The sequence below is a fragment of the Tasmannia lanceolata genome, unplaced genomic scaffold (assembly GCF_043159265.1).
Source record: "Tasmannia lanceolata isolate RefF3 unplaced genomic scaffold, GAP_Taslan_0.1 ptg000002l, whole genome shotgun sequence".
In the NCBI taxonomy this organism is placed as follows: Eukaryota; Viridiplantae; Streptophyta; class Magnoliopsida; order Canellales; family Winteraceae; genus Tasmannia; species Tasmannia lanceolata.
In genome coordinates, this window is record NW_027518679.1 from 25989557 (window position 1) to 26013456 (window position 23900).

General features: G+C 37.3%; 2 protein-coding genes and 1 pseudogene across 2 annotated transcripts in view; 1 reads left to right on the forward strand and 2 right to left on the reverse strand.

Moving 5' to 3' along the window:
• Positions 1 to 384: 384 nt before the first annotated feature.
• On the reverse strand, positions 385 to 5775 carry LOC143847133 (E3 ubiquitin-protein ligase SIRP1-like; annotated as a pseudogene).
• A 121-nt stretch (positions 5776 to 5896) lies between these two features.
• On the reverse strand, positions 5897 to 7034 carry LOC143883223 (transcription factor MYBC1-like). Its single transcript, XM_077386576.1, has one exon. The coding sequence runs from the start codon at positions 6805 to 6807 to the stop codon at positions 5971 to 5973; it is 837 nt and encodes a 278-aa protein (XP_077242691.1). The 5' UTR covers positions 6808 to 7034; the 3' UTR covers positions 5897 to 5970.
• Positions 7035 to 11549: 4515 nt separating this feature from the next.
• LOC143883234 (ATP12 protein-like protein) overlaps positions 11550 to 23900 on the forward strand; it is a 30254-nt gene continuing 17903 nt past the window's right edge. The window contains exons 1-2 of the mRNA XM_077386584.1: positions 11550 to 12115; positions 18830 to 19004. Coding sequence (XP_077242699.1) covers positions 11684 to 12115; positions 18830 to 19004 — 607 coding nt within the window. The 5' untranslated portion in view covers positions 11550 to 11683. The remainder of the gene's footprint in view (positions 12116 to 18829; positions 19005 to 23900) is intronic.

Sequence of the window (23900 nt, forward strand, 5' to 3'; positions counted from 1 at the left end):
TTATTTTTTAATTCTTTTACAGGATTTCAGCAAAAATTACCAAAATTTTGGCGCATTTCAAACGCCTTTACCTAATTTCGGCCGAAATTTCAGTTTTGGTGAGGACCGAAACTACCCCCGAAACCGAAATTTAAAACCTTGCTTTTACCCACTCATATTTTTCCTTGAAAATTTCGAAAAATAAGAACCAGACACCTGAAAGAGATTGCGTCCTAGCAGTCGTACCAACTTGCAAACCAAAACTAGCTTCCTCAAGAGGAGACAAGCATTTCTGATCCAGTCCAAGCATCTCTGAAAACAGTAGTTTTCTTTACCCAAACTAAGCTTCCTCAGAGGCAAAAGCATCTAAACAGTCAAGCATCTTTGAAGATATTCATGGTCTTCTTTTTACAGTACAAACACATCAGTGCAAAACCAGAAGAATGGGAAGAAGCATGTGGCCGATAAAAAAATGAACTTTCAAAGCCCAACATGGACGGCAAAATCTTCAAGTAGTATAGGGGATGTGGCAATAGTTGCAGGAGTTATAAGCTGCCATATTGCCAATCCACCTGAAATGCAACTGATCAAGGAATCAAAATCTCACCCAAAGATAGTTGTGCACTGTGTTCTTTTGCCTGCATTTGATGGATTACATACTAGTATAATTGGGTGTGGAACTCCAAAAATGTTGGCCCGCTTGTCTGCTGACATGAATAGGGAAACCTTGCTAAACATGGGAATGAACTATGGAGCTCCAAAGCGCCCCCACCCCCTCACCTGCCCCAAATATCCAGAATCAAAACCAATCACACAAGGCAAGCACTTCGAATTATTGATTTATCGCCAGAGATCGCTTAGAACCAATATCTAGCAAGTTGTGGCAGACTGAATCGATTGAGCCAGGGAGAGGGAGGGAATAGATCGAATGGGCCGACCTGTTGGAAAGATTGGAGTGAATAGTAGATGCTGAGGCTAGCGAGGGCCTCCTCAATTCTATGTACCAGATACAAGGTTTGGTTTCTTCTGGGGCTACTAAGTTCCAAAGCAATATCCAGCAAAGGAAAGTCCCAAACATGTTCTTAAATTTCGGTTTCGGACCCACCAAAATCGAAATTTCGCTCAAAATCCGAAGGACTAATAAAAAGAATATTTTATTCGTTATCGAAATCCTTGAAATTTTGGTCCGAAATTTCGGGATAATTGTAAAATAATTTAAAAATAAAAAAAACTGGTCGAAATCCCTAAATAATGAAATTTCAGAATAATGACACGTTTCGGGAATGTGCCATTTCAGTTTCGGTCTCCACCGAAACCCGAAATTTCGGATTTCGGTCGAAATTTAAAACCATGGTCCCAAATGATGAAGAACATGTGCTTCCAGGAAAAAGACCATATCCAACTCCTATCAAGGTCTGAGATACCAGAGTAAATATCAGTACTCCGGGACAACAAATTGGGAAGCGTCCAAAAGGGTCACTTACCCATAGTGGACACCAACCAAGAAGCCAATGGACCTTAGATCTAAGTTGATAGAAGCTTATTGATGTGGTATATCTTACTACTTCCAGCAAAACAAAGTCCAATTTGTCTAATTAGGTTTGAGGCTCACAAGATCAATGTGGATCTGAGGATTAAGAAGGTGAAGTTTGAAGCAAATTGGATTCTCAAAGAATAAAAGCTAACATAAAGGCTACTTCCTCTTCTACAGTTGTCCAGATCTAATTAATTCCTTTCATTCGAAGAAGTAGGTCATGAAATGTCAAAGAGTGCAGTAATTCGATCAAGTGATCCAAGAAGAATTATGAGAACGGAAACAAAGAAAGTAAGGAAGAAAATGATTTCAGCAGAATTATGAGAACAGAAACTAAGAAAGTATCAAGAAACTTGAGCTAGGAAGAAAATGATTTCAGCAACATGAAAAGAAGCTGACCAGCCGTTGTTTTTGACTTGTTTCTGACTTCTCACCCTTCTTTCCGTCAGAAAAAAGGTAGCAGATCCTCCATATTTCTAGGTTTTAGAAATCTCGGGTGTACGAGAGATTTTTAAAACCTGGATTTCTCACTTAAAATCCTAGAAACGCTGAAAGGACAGCATATAGCAGCTTGATCATGAACCCTCTTTTACACTGTTTTCAAACTAAAAACCTGGACTCTAAAATCCGCGTATCCAAACTGTCCCGAAATCTTATAATGGTGACAAGAATTAAAGAAACAGCAAAAGAAATTTAAGAAATGAGAACAACAAGATAGATGAGCAAAGAGGATTGGTTTTACTAGCACATTGGAAGTAGAAAGAATGCAGGAAAGAAAGCCTTACAAAGATAGGAGTCCTTTCCCTACAATTCTCTCTCTCTCTCTATCTCTTCCCAAGCAAAGTTGTGGAAAGTTTATATTTTTGCAAGAAATGGATGGGAGAAGAAATGGGAAAGTGGGCCTGTGGAAGAAATGGATGGGAGCCCAAGAGCTCAATTCTCATCTGTAAGAGAACTTCCTGGTGCTGACGATGAGGATGAGGGTGAATGTTAGCCCAAGGGTTCCCATGAGTGCTACTAATCACCTCTTGGTTGCCAAACCGGGATTTCAGTGAAGAAGATGAATTCCCACCACTCTGAGATCCGAAACCTTCTTCTATTTCCATTTTCATTTATATTTCCATTTCCACTTCCTTCAACTACTCTGTCTCCACCACCACTGCTCTCCACCTTGTTACTGTTATTCTCAGACGCATTTTGATCTTTCGAACCATCAGTAGGCAACTGAAACCTACAAACTACAAACTGGGCCAGAACTATGGAGCTCCAACCACGGCCAAATATACCCATCATGGAATTTATGTTTACATGGCATTTCCTTAGCCTCTGATCCAATATTGAAATCCTCAAGACACACTGAACACTGAAAATTCTCCTTGATATTCACAGTGGGCATTGCTTCGACTGCCTCCTGCTCCGGTGGAGTAACATATCTATTGGGATCATTTTCCACCAGATGCTTCAACAATAGATCCAAACCAGGCCCAATGAAGTAATCACCGAAAGAGCCAGAAGTGTTCTGGTTCAGATTTGGGGTCTGGTTCAAATCAAAGGATCCTTGCAAAATTACGGCCTGATTGAAAGGATTGATCAGACTCACACTCTCTCTATCGCTGTCTCTCTCCCCCATCCTTTCCCTTTCGCTTTCAGAATTATCTGAATCGGACCTAATTCCTGCCCTGAGGCCTTGAAGCAATTGTAGAATTGCGGCCGAACTTCTTCTCCTTCAAATGATTGATTCGGAGTCTCGTTCTCGTTCCCTTTCCAATTCTCCCTGTGGATCCTCTTCTTCTCTAAGGAGTCTTCGGGGATGGGAAGGACCACCCATCATGCCAAGTAAAATAGGAGCCCAGACAGAGAGTGCTCTATCCGATCCTAGATTGGCTTCTTGGTTTCTTCTCCCATCCATTTCTTCCAATTAAAGTTTATTGCAGATCGAACCTTCTTGCTCAATTGAAACTGCATCCTAAAAAAATATGAACTAACAGATCTTGTAGTGATCTACAACTTATCAAACTCCAAATTCAAGGTCAAATTAAGAATTTTAAGATGGTGTGCCTGTCAAGAAACACAACTGAGAAGCCTACACATTGGATCATTTTGAGGCAAAATTTATCCCATACTTTTTACGTATCTCATTCTTTATAGTGAACCAACATACACAGCTATATATGATCTGAATCCACAGGAATCAGAATTTGAGGGCAATAATTGGGACAGGACCAAAAACCCAAAAGCCGTTACCTAGCTTCACTCTATATGACAGTTGCAATAAAGGTAGCTGATAAGTCACATTATGCTCATACCTTATTGATTAAAATAAGATGCATTAGACCACATGTGTGTGTTTGGTTTACAAATTGAACCATGCTTGAAATGGATACTCTTATATCCCTAAAATGGAGAATTGAAGAAAAAATAACTAATTCACAGGCAGTAAAAACTCAATGCCCATTCAATAATAGGCAACAAAGAAGACCAGTAGAAGCATCATGATCTCTTTCTAATCCTTGGAGGAAAAGAACCCTTTAAACACAGTAATAAGAGCAAAAGAACCGAACCATTGGTATTACAACTTGTGTGCATCGTGTGATATGTGAATGCATGAACGCCTATATTTCCAATAATCAGACTGTCAATTAGTATAGATACCATTATATTATATACCATTCAGATACTACATAATCCATCAGACCTTATTAACAAAAGTACAAAACTACCACAATACCTTTCCAGATAACCATCTTGGTGGGTCATGATAGCTCAGATTGTAGATTTTGAAAACCCAGTTGATTGTCAACATCGTAACGGTGGATGTTCACCGAGATGAGAAATAAGGATGAAAGTGCTCCAACATATAAGATGTAAGGACTATCTAATCAATCTCAATCATATGGAAGTGCTCCAACTTATAAGTACGGACTATCAAATCAATGTCAATTATTTCATGCAGTGAATAATCTTTGTATGCACTGCTAATCTACAAGCAAGCAATTCAAGTAAAGCTTATTTAAGTTCCATCTCATTATATCAAAACAGTGTCTACAAGACTGGTGATGAAGTAAATATGATAAAACTTTTTTTCCATTAATCAAACCAAAGAAGAAAAGAAAAGGTGAAAAAGAGACAATTCACATATCCAAAAATTAAGGTACATTCCAACATTCTTGTGATCATTGAAGTACATTAAACATTTTAAAAAGATCCTTAAACTTCCCTAACATTATGGAAGTTCATTCACCTACTCACACAGAAATTTTAAGCCAGGAAATTTACAACAAGAACAAACCCATGCTTCTTATCTCTACAATGACAGACAAGACCTTCACAAGCAGAATACGACACATTAGAAACAACAACAAACACGCAACTCCTCAAATTCGATATGTTCCAAACTTTAATTTCTAAAATAGCCAATGGAGTTCCAAGCTCTCAACCTCAAACTACAACCCACCTCCTTTGTTACCTCAGTATGAGCCCAGACATTTGTATTGGAAGACTTGGACAAGGGCATTATAAAAATAGAACCATCAACAACAAAGACCTCCAAATAAAACATCAAACATAGTTCCCTTATTTTTTAGTGGTGAAGGCCCAAACGCTAGAAATTAATACTAACCCAGAAACATCACCACCCAAACATCATTATTAAAGGAGAAAAACTACTCGCGGTGCCCAAGAATCCACAAACTCAAGAACAAGCACACCACCATAAGAATCAATTGAAAATCCATGTGACGTGATTGGAAAAACTAGACAGAGATTGACAATCGGGCGTAGGAAAATATGGCATTTAAAGCCCGGAGTACCACGTGATATGGAGATTCACCGATCAGGAGATCACCACTCGAAACTGCCACTAATTCCATTGTTAGTCCTCAGAAAGCAGCATGAATTTGAAGAAGGTGCGACATTAAAGATAGAAAATAAACCGTTTTACTATCCAATCTATCCAAATCGCATTGGGATCTCCTCCTCTATAGAACAACTATATCTATCACCATCAACACAACAACAACAATAACAACAACAAAACCCTATATTCCCCCCAACTCTCCAAATTCCCCTCCCAACTCAAATTGCTTCTCCTCTATAAAACAACCATATCTACCACCATCAACATACAACAACAACAAAACCCTAAATTAAACCCAAATTGCCCAATTCCCCAAACCCTCCATATTCCCCTCTCCCAACCCAAATCACCCAAATCTCCCTACCAACCCAAATCCCCACAACACCCTAAACACAAATCAATAAAAATAGACAACACAAGTACTTAACCAAACCAACAATACCCAAATTGCTCAATTCCACCCCCCCCCCCCCCAACTCTCCAAATTCCCTTCCCAACCCAAATTACCCAATTCCTCTCCCAACCCAAATTCCCACAACACCCCAAAACACAAAGAGATTAAAACAACTAATTAACCAACCCAACAATACCCAAAACTAAATCAATCATCCCCAGTAGGAAACAAAGTCAGCACCTTCCTCCCACCTCCACCATCTCCCTCCAAATCCTCCACATACGTCGGCACCACCCCGACCGGACCCCTATGCACCGCCGGCGCCTGCCTCGCCATAAACCCATGCTCAAATTGCCCTCCCGCCGGAGACCCGAAATGCCCCATACCCCTCTGATGATGATACTGAGCCGCGGCCATATGATGATGGTGTAGCGCCGTCACCGGAACAAATGGCATAAACTGATCTCCGACCGGTGGCCGATGAAGAAAGTGATGCGGCACCGGAGCACTCGCAAAGAGATGCTCTGTGGCCGCATCCGCCGTAGAAATGGGTCCTCCGGTACCGGCACCGGATAAACCCTGCATTCTTTTCAGATATAGCCTGTATTTTTGCAGGTGACTTGCCACGTTCTCACGTGTTAATCCATCAACACTCATAAGCTGCATTATAGTCTTTGGGACAGCATTTTTAATGCCTAGATGGGCCACAGCATCTACAAATCGTTTGTGAAGTTGTGGGGTCCAAACTAGGCGGGGTCTTTTGAGGGTCCGGGCCGGCTCGTCGGAGCCCGGGCCGGACCCTACGTCCGGCGAATCGAAGTCAGAAGGTGGAGGTGGAGATGGGTTTGGAGGATTAGGGTTTGAATTGGGTTGGGGAATGGGAGAGAGATTAGGGTTTTGATTGTTAGGGTTAAGGTTTGAAGGGATGTCAAAGGCTAAAGCAAGATCAGGGGTGATTAGGGTTTGAGAAAGAGGCATTAAGTCTTCAGGAGATGGGAGTTCTTCTTCCCATCTTGAGAACCAGTTGGGTTCTTCTTCTCTCATCTTTTTTTTTTCTACCTGTTTTAGGGTTAGGGTTAGGATTAGGGTTTGATGCTTTTTTTTTTTTGGGGTTGCAGTTTGATTTTTGTTGTGGGTTGATGGGGATTTGAGGGAAGATAGAGAGAATGAGACAGAGAGAAAGAGGGATAATGTTTCGAGGTGGATCTCGTTTACCTTTTTATTACTAATAAGTGATACTACTGTTTTGCTGATGATGCCTTTCTTTTTCCTTTTTTCTTTTTTCTTTTTTCAGGCTTTTGGAAGGGGAGATATTTTACTCTTTTTCTTTTGTCTTTTTATCCCTTTTATCATTCATCCATGTCTCCTCTCAAGTTTTCATATGGAGAGATGATATCAGAACAACCAGCTTTTGATACTCTCACTAACCCATCTTGTCTTTTAGTGTTTAAAGTGTTGTCAAAGGTTATTTCACAAGCCAACAAAAAAAAGATAAGAAAAGACAAGCTGTATTTGTGCAATTATTAAAACATGGTTGTGTTCATATCATTAGTTTTTATATGGTGTGAGTCTGTATAGTCTAGTATTTTTCAAAAATTACTATACGGCTTATACCAAAGTTGATCCAATCCGTCTCTTTGATGGGTCACAATGTAAATATGTTGTGCCCCAAAACTTATTTCAATAGGATGAACCCAACCCTCCAATCTACAGAGGTTTCCATAATATGCACTTTCTCCATAGATAGTAGGGCTAGGATCATCCTTTGAAAATGATTTTTTGGGCACAACCTATTTACGTTGTGGCCCATCAGACGGACGGTTCGGATTATCCTATGGATTAAGCTAATACTTTTTTGAGAAATAATACACTATGCTAGGCTACACCGTATAATGCGCTATAGTCCAATATTTTTCAAAATGTATTGTACGGCTTACACCATAGTATGATCAAATGGGCGGTTTGGATCATCCTATGGCCTAAGCAGTACAGTACATTTTGAAAAATACTAGACTATACGGCTTACACTATACATACCCCTTCTCCTCTGTTCTTCATGGACAACAAACGTGGGGTGCATACAGAAACCATCTCTATGGCCGTCACTATCTAGAATCTAGACTAGAGTCTTGACAAAACCACCTTGGTATAAACATCCATGCATGGGCCCTAACTCTAGAGAAGTTAATGGGAAATGAACCGACGCAACATAAAAATAAATAAATTCCACCAATCCACCATGGGTGTTCCAGAGAAAATTCATTAGCCAAATATCTATGTGTCTATTGACACATGAGAGAGGGCGTACCAATTGTATTGTCCACAAGATCAGTCAATAGATTGGCTGAATTTTCAAATATATGCCAATGTCACTAAAGTCAGCAAAAGAGGAGACCCTGGACGGCCAAAGATGGTCTTCCAGCCACTGAAAAATTGATCCATTCTTTATGTTTGATTTTAGATATTCCTTTGCAGGCAGTCGAATGACCACCCTTCGCCTCAGAGAGGCTCATATACAACGTTGTATTGACCATGGTTTCGGTATAATTTCGGTGTTCGCCGAAACCAAAATTTCTGCCGAAATTCGGTAGAAGCTCACGAAATGTCAGTTTTTTTGTCCCAGAATTTCTGCCGAAATTCTGTAAAGGAATAAAAAATTAGTATTTTCGGCGATTTCGGTTTCGGAACGTTTCGGTTTCAATGTTGACCGAAACCCGAATTTCGGTCGAAATTTAAAACCATGATATTGAGTCTATTGACTAGGCACAGGTATTATTATTGCAAAAATTCACTTATCGTAAAAGGGGTATTTTGGTCATTTTGTTAACCTTGACCAATATGGGCTTCTTTCTTGTCTTTTTTACACGTGTACCAATCATCTGTCCCCATTTTTTTATTTTTTTTTATTTTTCCGAAATGGGTTCTAGTCTTCCTAAGAAGGTCTTACTAATAAAAGTATGCATATGATTGTTGGTTCCACTATCATTAATTTGATATTTAATGTGAGATTAGCCTCCCCCAAATATACAGCTACACATGTTTTAAAATATCAATCTTCTCTCCTATCTCTTATTTTTTTTGTGACAAAAATACTCACCAAATACCCTTGAAATAACAAAATAACCACTAAAGTATCTCAGTAAGAGGATTGCTAACATTCAGAGACTCTCTGTAGATGCATCCTAATCACGCTTAAGCGTCTCTTTGGGATCTAAAACCATTTTAATACACCTTAACATGATTCCATGTTTGAGTTGCATCTGAAAAACCTTTTGTCTATAACTAGCATTAATCCTTGGATTAGGATTATCTCATGATTTGGTTTTATTGTTTGTTTTATCCTAGATTAATGATTAATTGACCCTATCCTACAAAGGAGATTGCCTAGCAAGATGGTCATAATAAATTAAACATGTGGCACATGCCTTAGATGATTAGTATTACCAATCTTTAGCCCTTCTCGGCAACCTATTTACGTTGTGAGCCATGAAATGGACGGTTTGGATCATCCTTTGGTGTAAGCCGTACAGTACCTTTTGAAAAATACTGTAGTATGCAGGCTTACAACATATAAAATCTCTATATCATTTCCCTTTATATAGTGTAAGCATGTATAATTCAGTATTTTTCAAAAAATACTGTACAGCTTACACCGTAGGATGATCCAATCGGTCCATTTGACGGGCCACAATGTACCCAAAAATCATCTCCTCAGCATGATCCCAACCCTCCTATCTATAGAGGTTTTCAAAATATGCAGTTCCTCTAAAGATCGTAGGGCTAGGTCCATCATATGTAAATGATTTTTCGGCCACAACTTATTTACATTACATTATGGCCCATCAAATGGACGGTTTGGATCATCCTATGGTGTAATCTGTAAATTACTTTTTGAAAAGTGCTAGACTTCACGGGCTTACACCATACACGTCCCTTCTATGTTCTTCATATAAATTATACACCAAGCTTGGGTGTATAAAACCATCTCTATCCAAATGAGAGTTTGATACACAAGGCCATCACTATTTAGAATCTAGACTAGAGTACAGTCCATGAAAAATCACTATGGGTGTTCCATGCAAAATTCAATTGCCAAATATCTATCTGTCCATTGACATATGTGAGAGGGCCTACCAATTATACAGTCCATAAGATCAGTCACTACATTGGTTGTGGAGGGGTTGGAGTGGGACTCAAGTGAACGGCTATGCTTGGAGTTTCAGAGTATAGTTTTTTATAATATGATATTTAACTTCTTTTTTTATCCTTTGTTTTTGAAAAATGATTTGTTGTTTGATCTTTGTTTAGTTGAGAGATGTGAGAATTAATAAAGGGAGGCAAACACTTCTAAAACAGAACTCTAGGACGTGGATGTAAATTGGGGCTGACCAATTTGCTCGTTGTGCCCAGATCCCTTCAAATTGTGTGTTCCCTTTGGATCCATCAGACTGTCTGGTCTTGCCAATAGAAGCGAAATCATCGATTTTTGTATTAGGGTTCTGGAGAATTGCTTATCTATTATGGTCACTAACTTAAGCATCGGAGGGCCTTCCCAGAGTCAGAACTCCGGACAGTCTCTTGACTATTTGTTCGTGCTCGCAGGCAACTCCCCCACCTCATTCGAAGCCACTTCAGCATATTCCAGATTTTGGTGGCAACACCAGCAATCCTCTTACAAAGAAATTAGTGGTTAATTTGTCATTTTATGAATATTTGATGAATTATTTTCTCCAATAAAATAAGAGATAGAAGACAAGATTGACATTTTTCAAACGATAGTAGCTATATATTTGGTGAAGGCTAATCTCACATTGAATATCAAATTAGTGATATTGTGACCAACAACTACATGCATAATTTTCTTAGTATAAGCTGCTAGGAAGATGGGAACCCATTTTCGTTAAAAAAATGGGGATAGACTGTGGGTTTTGCTAAGCACCTCGTTTAGGTGCTTTGGGAACTTAATTTTGCAATCATTTTACAATTATTTTCGAACTTTTACTCTTGTTTTACAAAGATTTCTAAAATTAAGTTTCCAAAGCTCCTTAACAAGTGCACTAAGGGCACTCATTAGCGAAACCATAGAGTATTTAGCACAACCATATTTCCCTATATTTATCTTCATCAACCATGTATTTTACATGCTACAATGTAATGGGGGAAATGATATCAGCACAACCATATTTTGATATTTTCACAAACCATCTCATCTGGTCGTTTAGTATTTAAAGAATTCTCAAATGGTTATTACATTTCCCAAAAGGCTCTCCCAAGCCAATTTGTTCAAATATCAATATATGGTTGTTCTGATAACATTTTCCTATAATGGATAGATTATTACTCTGTACCATGGTTTAAAATTTCGACCGAAATCCGAAATTTCGGATACGGTGGGGACCGAAACCGAAATTTTCCGAAATTCAATTTTCGCCATTTCGGTTTTATGACATTATTTATTTTTAAAAAAAAGTGTTACAAAATTTCGGCCGAAATTTTGGAATTTAGGTCCGAATTTTCAAAATTTGGAACCAAATTTGGGACCGAAATTTAGGCGAAATCCGAAATTTCGGTTTTTGGTGGGGTCCGAAACGGTTGCCTAAACCGAAATTTTAAACCTTGCTCTGTACAATAGGGAAATGATATCAGCCCAACCACCTTTTGTTATTTGCAAGGTTCTCGCTTGTTTTTTCGTTCTTAAGTGGGAGCTGTAATAACCTTTTGAGAGGTCTATAAACACTAGAAGACAACATATGTTAGCTCATATATCAAAACATGGTTGTGCTGATAACATTTCACAGAGAATATTGAAAAAGTTGCATTCTGATCAGTTAGGAAGTGGTTCTCCCCTCTACCTTTCACCCTTCAGAAAAAATAACCCTCAAATCTAAACCCCTTCAAAAACCTTCTGTGATCATCAACAATGGCTTCCTCTATAAACCAAGCCCTAAAAAGCAAAAACACCCTTTTAAGCAAATTCCTCTTCTCTTCATTAACCTCCAAACCCTACTTTCTCACCACCATAGCTTCCCCTCTCATCCAAGAACCCGAATCAGAAACCCTCTCCTCTTCTCTATCAGAGGAGCAAAATCTGAAAGAAGAAAACATCTACATCAAAACACCAAAAAACTCGGGCGATTCCTCCTCGGCGTCGGTGACTATGCCGATGTCGTTCATGACGGGTTCGATCGTCGGGAAGCGATTCTACAACGCGGTGACGACGAGGGAAGCTGATGATGGAAATGGGTGGACTGTTATGCTTGATTATAGAACCCTTAAAACTCCTTCCAAAAGACCCCTTAAACTTCCAACCCTAACCCTAGCTAAGGCGATTGCTGCTGAATGGGAATACCAGGTCCGTTCTTGTTTTTATGTATCTTTGTTTTTTGGGTTTTTTTTTTTTTTTTTTTTTATAGATGATTGATTGTATTGGATGATGTGTTCTAATTGTTGAAGAATTTGGGATGTTTGGACTTTAGGGTCCATTCCTTTTTTTGGTGGGTAAAATGCTGCAAGGGAGCATTTATTTATTAATTTTTTTTTAATTAATTGGGTTTTCTGGGAGATATTTAATTGGAAAAAAATTGGGTTTTCTGTTTTGAGGGTTGGAACTGGGAGATTTGAGTTTGTCGATGGTTGATTTTTTATTTTGTATGCCTGGAGTAAGTGATGGAGAATGACATGAATTTTATTTGCTTTTATACTTTTATTTAATCTTATTGTTTTTTTTTTTCTCAGAAGTTTTTAGGTTGGTGACTTGAACATCCTAGAGATTCTGGATCTTTCCTTCATGGGTTGTTTCTAGTGGATAAAATGATCCAAAATAACACTGATTTGTGGGTTTTCCCTTATAAAATTTGATTTTTATCCGTGGAGTTTGATCTTCTAATTCGTATATCTAACAGAGATGTTACTAATCATCAAGCAACAGTAATCCCAACAGAAGCTCTATACCAATTGAACCCTCAATTATTAGGCTTTGTTAGCGTACAACTGGGTTTGCTTTCTACAAGTCTTTTGCAATAGTATTTGTCCATCTTTTACAATGCCTCATACAAAATGACACCAACATCAATACGCTTTCTAGGGAGTAAAAACATGAATTTCTCAGTAAATGTAGTGTAAATTAATTATCACAATACACCATTATTACGTTCTATTTATCTTTGAGTTCTCCAATTTGTCTCAGTTCAAATAATTTTTTTTCAAGCATTCTTGTCTTCCATATATTCAGCTTATGTTGTAGACAATGGCCCAATCAAATATAACCTTCATACCCAACTAACATATTTGCTAACTACTCCTACTGCTTCAGCAACGCCCGGTCTTGTGCACACTATGACGAATATAATTCTCACTATTGTGGATGAGTTTGATACTCAAAGCATATCTATGTTATTTGATTCAGTTCTAGGTGATTCTTACAAGACAACTTGATATGAGTAAGAAACGAAGTACTCATTGTTTTAGCATTATGCATTTTAAAGCGGGCAGAAGCCACATAACCTTTGTCACATGACACTTTTGTGCTAATTTTTCTATGTACCTTCATCTCAAGAATTTGATTCACGACACCCAATCCTTCATTTTATATTTTCTAGCCAAACGAGCTTTAAACATAAAAATATGTCTCTTGTTACATGCAATAATCAGGTAATCAACATATAACAACAATATACTAAAATAAGCATCATCATAATTACATAAGTAAGAACAATGGTCAGCCTTACAATGGCAAAAATCCAAAATGATAAGGAAATGATCATACCGCTTAAAACTAGGAGTGCTACTTGGGTGGGGCTGAGGCATTGGGTAACCTGACCCGATGCAAACCCGACCCCATTCCCTTAATTTTACTGTGATTTCATTGCGACCCAAACTTGACCCCAACTGAGTATCCATTTTTTGTATGTTTTTGTGTTTTTGCCACAAGACCACCCGAACCCAACTTGACCCAATTTGGGAAATTGGGTTAGGGTTGAGAGATTTAGAGGCGGGTTGGGTTAGGTTGACTCTACTCGATTGAGACTTGGATTGAGTCGTGTTAGGGTTGAAGTAATTCTACCTCGGTTTGGGTTAGGGTTAGCCTTAGCTCGATCTATCCCGTCTTGAGTTGCACCCACACTTATAACCAACACCGTGGCACCAAACCGTAAAGCGATTTGTTCAAAGTCTTTTAGTTTGCTGACTAAAAGCCTTCAAATTTTGTTATATAAATTTCTTCCTTGATATCAGATTATCACATGCTATTTTCATGTCCAACTGTTCCAACTCCAAATCTTTTTGAAAAAAAAGCTTTAAATGCAAGTCAAGAACAACTGTCATAGTCAAATCTCTGATCATCGTTAAACGAACAAGAGGAGAGACAATTTCATCAAACTCGATACATGCCTTGTAAGCATACTCCTTTGTCACCAATCGAGTGTTGTATCTTTCAATATTGCTCTTAGAGTCCTTCAACATGTAAACCCTTCTGCAATCAATTGACTTACGACCCTTTGGTAGCTCTACCAATTCCTATGTGTTATTTATGTAAGGGTCTATGAACTCAATCTCCTCAAATAGCTTCTCCATTCACTAGCATCAACTGTCTCACAAGATTCTCCATAAGAATTTGGCTCACGCCTTAGTTGCCAATTCCGTTCTGAAAGCTATTTTGTTTTTCTCATGGATTGACATTTTTTTGGTGTTTCTCCTGTCTTGGTGTTCTATTTCAGAAAAGATGCTCATTCATGTAGAATAGTGTAAAAGAAAAATCCAAGAGACTGCACATTGTTCCAAATAAAAAATGTTGTTTTGGACCTTTTGGTCATGAATCCCCAACTTTTCTAGAATTTCGACCAAGATGTTTCGTTGGGATTTCCATTTCAAAAATTTCGTCCGGAACATAATAAAATTAACAGCTAAGGGTCGGAATCTTTGGATGGGCATGCATAAGCACTACCATTATCACCGTGAAGATTGATAGAGGTGACATAGTATTTCAACTTAACTTGATGTTTGGCAATCCTTTTGGGCCTACTTTAATCGATTTGGGTCCCAACAAGTGAAGACTCTTCTTGATGCATAACTTCAAGATCTTCTTGTTCTTATGGTCACTGTCATATCTTACTCTCGATCAATCGCTTGCTGATTTTCAAAAGTGTCATATTGTGCCTGATCTCTCTTCGCATTATTTTCAAAGTCAACTTTTTTTTTTTTGCTCCAGACTGTCTTGCATCTCCTTGCATGGACACTTAGTTATGAACAACATCTCGACTAATAAAAAGCTTGTGAGTAGTAGGATCCCACAATTATATCCCTTTCTTTCATGTTTATAAATAAGAAAATACAGCCTTTTGAATTCATATTTAACTTGGATTGCTTTTCCATTGGGATTGAAGCATAACTATCACAACCAAAAACACGAAAGAAGAAATAATTCAAAGATAAGCTTGTCTAAACCTCTTCTGTAAGTTTTCTAAACAAGAGAAACTGTGGGAGATTTGAAACAAGTTGTGTTATAGCGTCAATGCAGAGATATTTCTCTAGCTTAGGGTACTCAATATACTCCTGGCATGCTCTACAAGAGTATGCTTCATCCTTTCAGCCACACCATTTTGTTGTAGTATTTTAGGAATCATCAAATGCCTATAGTATCATGTTCTCTATAAAACTCTTTAGACTCATTTGAACAAAATTCCGCTCCAAATATCGGTCCTTAGGCCCTTAATTTTCAAACCTTTTTGGTTCTCCACTGGTGTTTTAAATTTTCTTAATTTGTTAAAATCATCTAATTTTACGCTCACTCTTATTGTGAAAAAACCATCAATGAATGTGACCAAATATGAAGCTCTTAATGACTCAACATGTGCTTCCCATGTATCAACATGAACTTAAGTCAAGGAAATTTTTACTTCTATTCGTAGCCAAATAAAAAGATAATCTATGTTTACTAAAAAGCAATTCTCACAAAAACCAAAGAAAGAGTGCTTTAAACCATAAAATAGATTTCGTTCAAGAATTACATGAAGTCCACACTCACTCATATGACCCAGATGAGCATCGAGGGTTTCGACTTTGCATATGCAATAACAACTTTTCACCCAACCTCTTTCCAATAAGCCCATATAGATTGCCTATCAGTTCTCCCTTTGTGACCACCGATATGCCTTTAACCACTGCCAATTGACCGCCTTCATCAGATTATTTTAGGCCATGTTATCAAATTTTCCCAATGTTAAAAGATCTTCCGAAGACCAAGGATGTGTCTAACACCAGATGTGATGATCCCATATCCATCAAACATTTTGATATTCACATCTTTAATTCCCACTCAACTCAACTCAACTCAACTCAACACAACAAAGCCTTTGTCCCAAACTAGTTGCCAACCTGACGCCAACCCTCCTCCTTTATCCTGGCTTGGGACAGGCTGTGAAAAACACAGGCGGAGTTATCTTTAATTCTCACTACCTTATGTTTATTGTTGTAGGCCACGGAGACGACAGCACCCTCACATGAACGTTATTTGTGGAACCACTCCCTATAGTGTGTCATATGGAAAGATGTATTGGATTATGTAAAGATGAAATGGAGTCATGAACCCAATACTTCAACATATCTAACCTCTCTAACACCGACAACACATCACCATCTTCATAATCATTAATATTTTTACCTTCTACAAATTCCCTTGCGAATCCTAAGAACTGATTTGGGCTCCTCAAACACCCCCTTTTTAAATATACAATTCATTTTCACATAGCTCGATTTCTGCAACCCTGACACCTAACCTTTTCCATCCCTCTGGGCTTATATCTGTTCTTGTTCTCGCTTCTCATTATCCCTCAATGGATCTGCCCCACACAAGCATTGCATCTCCTAAATAACCTTGACCAAAATTTCTCCTTGTTTTTTTTTAAGTAAGACGTGATGCCACATCAGATTCCATTTCAAGAGACTTAATGTGCTTCAAATTCATGACCAACCTCTTTAATGACCCAGGCATTGAACAAAGTAAAATAATAGCGTTCTCCTCTTCGTCGATTTTAACATTGACCTCCATCAACTTGTTGATTAGGTGGTTGAACTTGTTTGGGTGTTCTTGGAAAGATAACCCCATCTTTCATTTTTAAATTGTAGAGTTGCATTCGTAGAAAGATTTTAATCACTAATGATTTTTGTTCGTATATTTTCTTCAATTTTTCTGACAACCCCTTTGCTTTTTGTCTCTGAAGAAACATTGAAAGGCACAAAATCATCCAACACAAGATCCGCCATGCTAATTTATTTTTTCCTGGAACTCTTCATCAATTCCATTCCATTCTGGATGAAATTTCTATAATACTCTGCTCCGGAATGGATTCATGAACAACCAACCAAACAAAACATCATGGTCGAAATTCTAGAAAATCCTACTAAAAAGTGGCTATACCATTTTGACCTTTTATTTTTCATGGTTTGTTGAGAGGCCTTGAAGACATATCACCCTCTCAATCGAATGAGAGGGTCAAAATCTATAAAAAAAAATCCCCCTTTTGTTTTCCTCCTTCTACGGACTTGTCTAGACTAAGAGGTGCACTTCCACTCGACTTCTCCTTTCACCCGAATCTCTCTGTTCTATTGGTACTATATGGTCTTTTTTCTTCTGTTTTTGCCAAATAGGCATTCGCTAATGGTGTAACAACTCGATGGAAAAGGTTCAAAATGTTTGCAATTTCTCACTTTATCCTTTCTTTAGGGGCTTCAGACGTTACTTTGTCCTAAGCCCCAGGCTTCCGGTTACCTTTTGCGGACCTGGACGTCTTTTGAAGATGACCATTTTTGTGTTTGATCTCTAAGTTTGGTTCTACAATACCATTTTTGGTCTGAATATTTCTGTTTTTCAATTTCTTCTTCTTCTTCTTTTTTTTTTTTTTTTTTTTTTTTCATTTTCAAAATTTTCTCACCTCCAAATCTTGTAGTATATTTTCCGGAATGGAAGAGTGGAATGAGTGGAACACTAGAAGTTTCAATCCAAGAGAAAAAATGGAACTTGTCTCGGATTGAAATTGACAACTAATCTGACTATTCAACGGAAGATCTGATACCATTTGTTTGGAACATGATGCAATGCAAATTAAAAAAAAAAAACAAAATTAAAGAAAATAACATATAACACAAGAGGCAAAGATTTGTGTGGTTCATTTGTTGACTTGCGTCCACAGTCCGTGTAAATCTCTCCTCTTTCTTCAATAACTGCATCTACATCTCTGTTTTAGGAGCAACCCTATGAACAACCAAAACTCACGAAAGTGACTTTGAAGAGGAGAATCATACACAGTAAGTTATAAACACTACAAATCTAATGTGTTCCATCTACCAAGTGTAGGAAGGCTCTTATCCTGTCTTCACTATATTGAAGGTTTAGAGCCTAGGGTCTGTCTGGTTGCAGGTAGTTACTTTGTAGGGTGGTGGTGTAACTAGTCAACAAGGAGAAGACAGGCCTTTTAGTTACCTCGTAAAATAGTGGTGACCAGTGATTGGTTGTCAACCTTGTAGATTAGTGGTACGGGGTGTCATTACCAATATAGAGAGAGAAGAGAGAGAAAGAGAGAAAAAGCATCGTTCCTGGCAAAAAAACCACTCTTTTGGTGTTTTTTTTGCTTGGATTTTGTTAGGAGTTGCCACGTCACCTGGCAAGCAGGAGACATCCCTGGTAGTCCTTTGGGATTTCAATGTTATATTGTCAATCGACAAAGGGTTTGGATGACGTGTCACCCAAAAACCAAGAAAAAACCCCTAAGCCAGGCCGGCTTTTGTGCAACCAAACTGACCCTCGAGAATATGAGATTTCTTAATTGTAGAATTTTTTCTAATTGATCCTTGTTGTGAAATGTCATTTGTTTTGTGTTTTTTGTATGCCAACTTTTTTATTTGATTTCTTAATACATTTCAACATGGAAATAATGGGGTTTTCTCCCTTTCCGGTGGGTTTTGTTTTCTTGGACAAATACAATAAGAATTCCTTGTGCGTTGTTCGGTTAGATGTACCACTTGTTATTATTTATATTCATTGCAAGTTTTCATAAGTTTTTTGTTTTGATAGCAAACAGATGGAATCAGACCCTTTACAATGCCTCTCATGAGACTCGCTTGCACTGCATTGGAAAGAGTTCCTCTCACACGGATGAAGATCATCGAACATATGATAAAGAAGATTCATCAAGATCTGGTCTTTTGTCGTTCACCAGGGGACAATGATCTGTCTAGTGGAGTCCTTAGTATGTATTTTATCAACTTGTTTATTGCTGCAATCCTTGCTAAATCAATCTAGGTTTATTGGCCTTTTTGCATCTGCATGCGATACGATGAAGCTCACTGTTGACTAGTAAAAATACTTATATTCAGAAATACTACTTTGACCTAGTGTTTTGTCCAAGTGGATTAGAAATCGATTTGTATCTGTGAGTTGACTTTTTGATCTAAAACATTAGGCCTGAGTTAGTGTTCTGCAATAATCTTCCCAATGTTTTACAGTCTATACTCTAGTATCCAGGGGCTTAAGTACGATGAGCTTTACTTAATTTGTATAGGCCTATGTTGCTAATATTGATTCTAAGATAAGTTGCTAATTTAGGAAGAACATACCAATAATTTTGGTTAATATTCATGTCTTAAGAGCTTGAAATGATGTCTTCATTTAGAGCTTAGCTTAATAAAGAATTTGAAATATTTATTAAACAAAAAAATAATAAAAAAATAGAGTCCCATGTCAAGAAAAGAAAAATAAATAAATTCAAAATAGGTAATAGCTAAAATAGTTCAAGAGCTTTAAGTAGTTACTTGAATCTTCAATGCTATGCATATAAGGAAAATCAAAGGTATTTGAATGGTATTGTATTAAGAAATGCTCAACAAAGTGATGGAGGAGTTTTTATCATCATAAAATAGCCAGATTGGAATAAGGTGGTCACAGTAGTGTAGGTCCAATCCATTCAATATTTTAGCCATTTTATTGTACTGTTGTTTAGATAAAGTCATTCATGTATTGGTATGTGTTACCCTTTACTATGTCTTGCTGAGCGTGGGTTAATAGGATGATTTTTGCCTTGATAGTGGGAAAAATTAAACTTCTAGCTCATTGAATTTTTTGATGATTGCTCACTGTCGAAATTATCATATATAATTCAATATTAAAACCCAATTGTGCCTCCTTGGACCCCTCTTGGTGGGGGCTTCTTATGTTTCAAGAGGATTTAGATTCTGGTATAGACTAGTGCCTGAACACTGTATATCATTTAATACATCTGCAATTTTTTTTGTTTTTATTTTCAATTTCGACAATAATGCGTTCCTGTGCACTTCTGTTTTGTATGTTTCTTGGCATATTCTGTTTCACAAATTTCCATGTTTCGTATAATTTATTTATTTATTTTATAGTGTTTGTAGTGTGCGGGCTAAGCCTATTGTTTTGCTGTATACTTGTTTGCCTACCTTTTCGATCTTGGTGTTCCTTTTGCTTGTTGCTGCTGGTGGCAACATCATCAGCAGTAGTTTCAATTGCAACACGTTGTGGAAAATGGAGTTTGAAAATCAGTTGCTTGGTTCCCATAATGGAATTATAAACTTATTGATAGCCAAAACTAAGATAGAGAGCGGATAGACTGTCTACATCAACAGATGGAACATTTGACTACCTTGGTACACTATTTGGCCACCATTTCGGAGTGGGGGGTGGTGGATCTAGGCCACCAACTATGCCCCCAGGATGATCTTCGTGACCGAGTCATATGAACCTTGTTTTTAGGAGTTGAATGAACCTTGTTTTTTAGGATTTGAATGAACCTTGTTTTTTTAGAAATGCGTTCATATGGGAAAATAGTCCTCAATCACGATAGTTGAAGTGTTTAAAATGCTCTGTTCATTTGTCAGGAAAGGAAATGGAAGGAAACTGATGTGGCAAAAAGGAAAGGAAAGGAAAAGAAACCTGACAAAAAACTTGTCAGATGAGCGTTTCGTTGCATAGAAACCTGACAGGAATTAATAGAAACTACAAAAATATGTGTTTAGTTGCACAAAACTCAACAAAAACCTGTTAAACATCATGTTAAATAGAAATTGTGACAAACTAACATGCAGAATGAGGCCCACATATAACCTACACTACAAATGTCTCCAAAATAAGTGGGTCCAACATATGGTTTATAATGTGCATATCAAAATAAGAAAATTGTCAGAAACAAAAGAAATTATAACAAACAAACTATCACAATCTATTTCCAAACCTATCAAACAACCATCAACCCACAAATTTTAAAACAAAACACAACATAATCAATTAACAGAACCATGTCTCAAGACATAAATCTAGCATCCAACAAATAACCTACCACCTAATCATGTCCGCGGTGGATAATAACAAATCCAACATAAACCTCCCAACACAACCAAATATTAGTTCAAAAAAGGGTATGCATCAGTACAATCCATCCATGTTAAAGCACACACTACTGGACTGCACATGCCATCTTCCAAGACACCCATTAGCTGCGCTCCACGTCGTGATTGGGGCGGTGTAACCTAGTGGCTGCGATCAGTACCAATACTAACCGATCCTTGTGAATGAGCCTAATACCCAGTTGCATAATAATCCCCAAAAACTATCTGGGATTCCTCAAACAAATCATGTCACCGTGTCAAAATTCTCAAATCTTCAGGATTAGACTGCATGGAAGAATATAGAAGAACAGATGTAGGAATCGTCATTTTATACGAAAACAAAACATAAAATAATACATACCGTAACATGTGTTGTGCTCAATTCTTTGGATATAGAAATCATCGTGGTTGTTGAATCCTAAGCAAACCTACCTTGTTCCAAGATTATCTTCACTTGCTTGTTGTTCTTCATCAAGTTTCTCAATCTATTCTTGATATGGGATATGTTTAGGTTCAAATTGTGGGCATTGTTGATATCGATAATGGTATTGATAAATGCCATGTCCTTGAATCCATCATAACTTTGAAGGATTAAAAAATGATACATTTGATGATCCTTTGAAAATATACAAAATAGATAAAAACAATCAAAATACGAAGCCAAATGAAACAAACATCACATATCATCAATATAATCCCCAAACACGACATATAATGAGGCTTGTAACACATAAAAAGTAATAACAATAACAATTAAAATAAGCCCCAAACACGACATGGAAAGGGACTTATAACACATAAAAAGCAACAACACATCCACGACAACCTAATCCATGCTTTTAAAAAAGACCCATCCGATACACTATTTCTCAAGCTTCATTAATATGAAAAGAAGCAAAATACAACTTCGAACAACCTGAGAATGAGTACTGGTTTACCTCCTTCGGGCTTCAAACAACCTGCAAAATATGAACAAAGATAAATAGATAAAAATTTTTAACAAGGAAAAAACCTACACCGAACATAATGACATTACAACAAAATAAGAACACAAAATACGAAAATAAGAACACAAAATACATAAATGAGCTATATAAGCCCATTAGCTTATGTTACAATTTTGTATATTTTGTATTCTTATTTCCGTATTTTGTGTACTTATTTTGTTGTAATGTCATTATGTTCGATGTAGGTTTTTTTCTTGTTAATTTTTTTTATCTATTTATCTTTATCCATGATTTGTACGTTGTTTGAAGCTCGAAGAAGGTAAACCAGTACTCATTCTCAGGTAGTTCGAAGTTGTATTTTGCTTCTTTTTATATTAATGAAGCTTGAGAAATAGTGTATCAGACGGGTCTTTTTTAAAAGCATGGATTATGTTGTCATGGATGTGTTGTTGCTTTTTATGTGTTACAAATCCCTTTCCATGTCGTGTTTGGGGCTTGTTTTAATTGTTATTGTTACTGCTTTTTATGTGTTACAAGCCCCATTCCATGTCGTGTTTGGGGATTATGTTGATGATATGCGATGTTTGTTTCATTTGGCTTCGTATTTTGATTGTTTTTATCCATTTTATATATTTTCGAAGGATCATCAAATGGATCATAATTTTGAATCCTTCAATTGTATATTGTTGTAGTATTACAACAATATGTGGAATATAGATTTGGACATGACTTTGTTACCCAGCATGATTAATTAAATTATGGAAGGGAATAAAGTTATGAATGGATTCAAGGACGTGGCATTTATTAATGCCGTCCTCGTTATCAACAATGCCCACAATTTGAACCTGAACATATCCCATATCAAGAATATGTTGAGAACCTAGAAGAAGAACTACAAGCAAGTGAAGAAAATCTTGGAACAAGGTGGGTTTGGTTGGGATTCGACAACCAAGATGATTTCTATATCCAAAGAAGTGAGCACAACACATGTTACTGTATATATGGTTATGTAGTATTTTATGTTTTGTTTTCGTATAAAATGACGATTCTTACATCTGTTCTTCTCTATTCTTCCATACAGTCTAATCCTGAAGATTTGAGAATTTTGAAACGGCGACATGATTTGCTCGAGGAATCCCAGATAGTTTTTGGGGATGATTATGCAACTGGGCATTGGGCCCGTTCATAAAGACCAGTTAGCATACATATTGATTGCAGCGATTAAGTTACATCGCCCATCTAGATGCAGAGCGCAGTTAATGGGTGTTTTTTAAGATGGCATATGTGGTCCAGTAGTGTGTGCTTTTACATGGATGGATTGTACTATTGCGTACCTTTTTTCAAACTAATATTTGGTTATGTTGGGTGGTTTATTTTGTTGGATTTGTTATTATCCACCACGGACATGCTTAGGTGGTTGGTTATCTTGGCAGTCTATGTTGTTGGATGCCAGATTTATATCTTGAGACATGGTTTTGTTAATTGATTATGTTGTGTTTTGTTTTAAAATTTATTGGTTGATGGTTATTTGACAGGTTAGGAAATAGATTGTGATAGTTTGTTTGTGATAATTTTATTGGCATTGTTATTTTTCTTCTTTTGTTTGTGATGGTTTTCTTATTTTGATATGCACATTGTAAACCATATGTTGGACCCACTTATTTTGGACATATTTGTGGTGTAGGTTCTATGTGAGCCTCATTCTGTATGTTAGTTTGTCACAGTTCCTTTTTAACATGATGTTTAACAGGTTTGTGTTGAGTTTCTGTGCAACTAAACACATATTTCTGT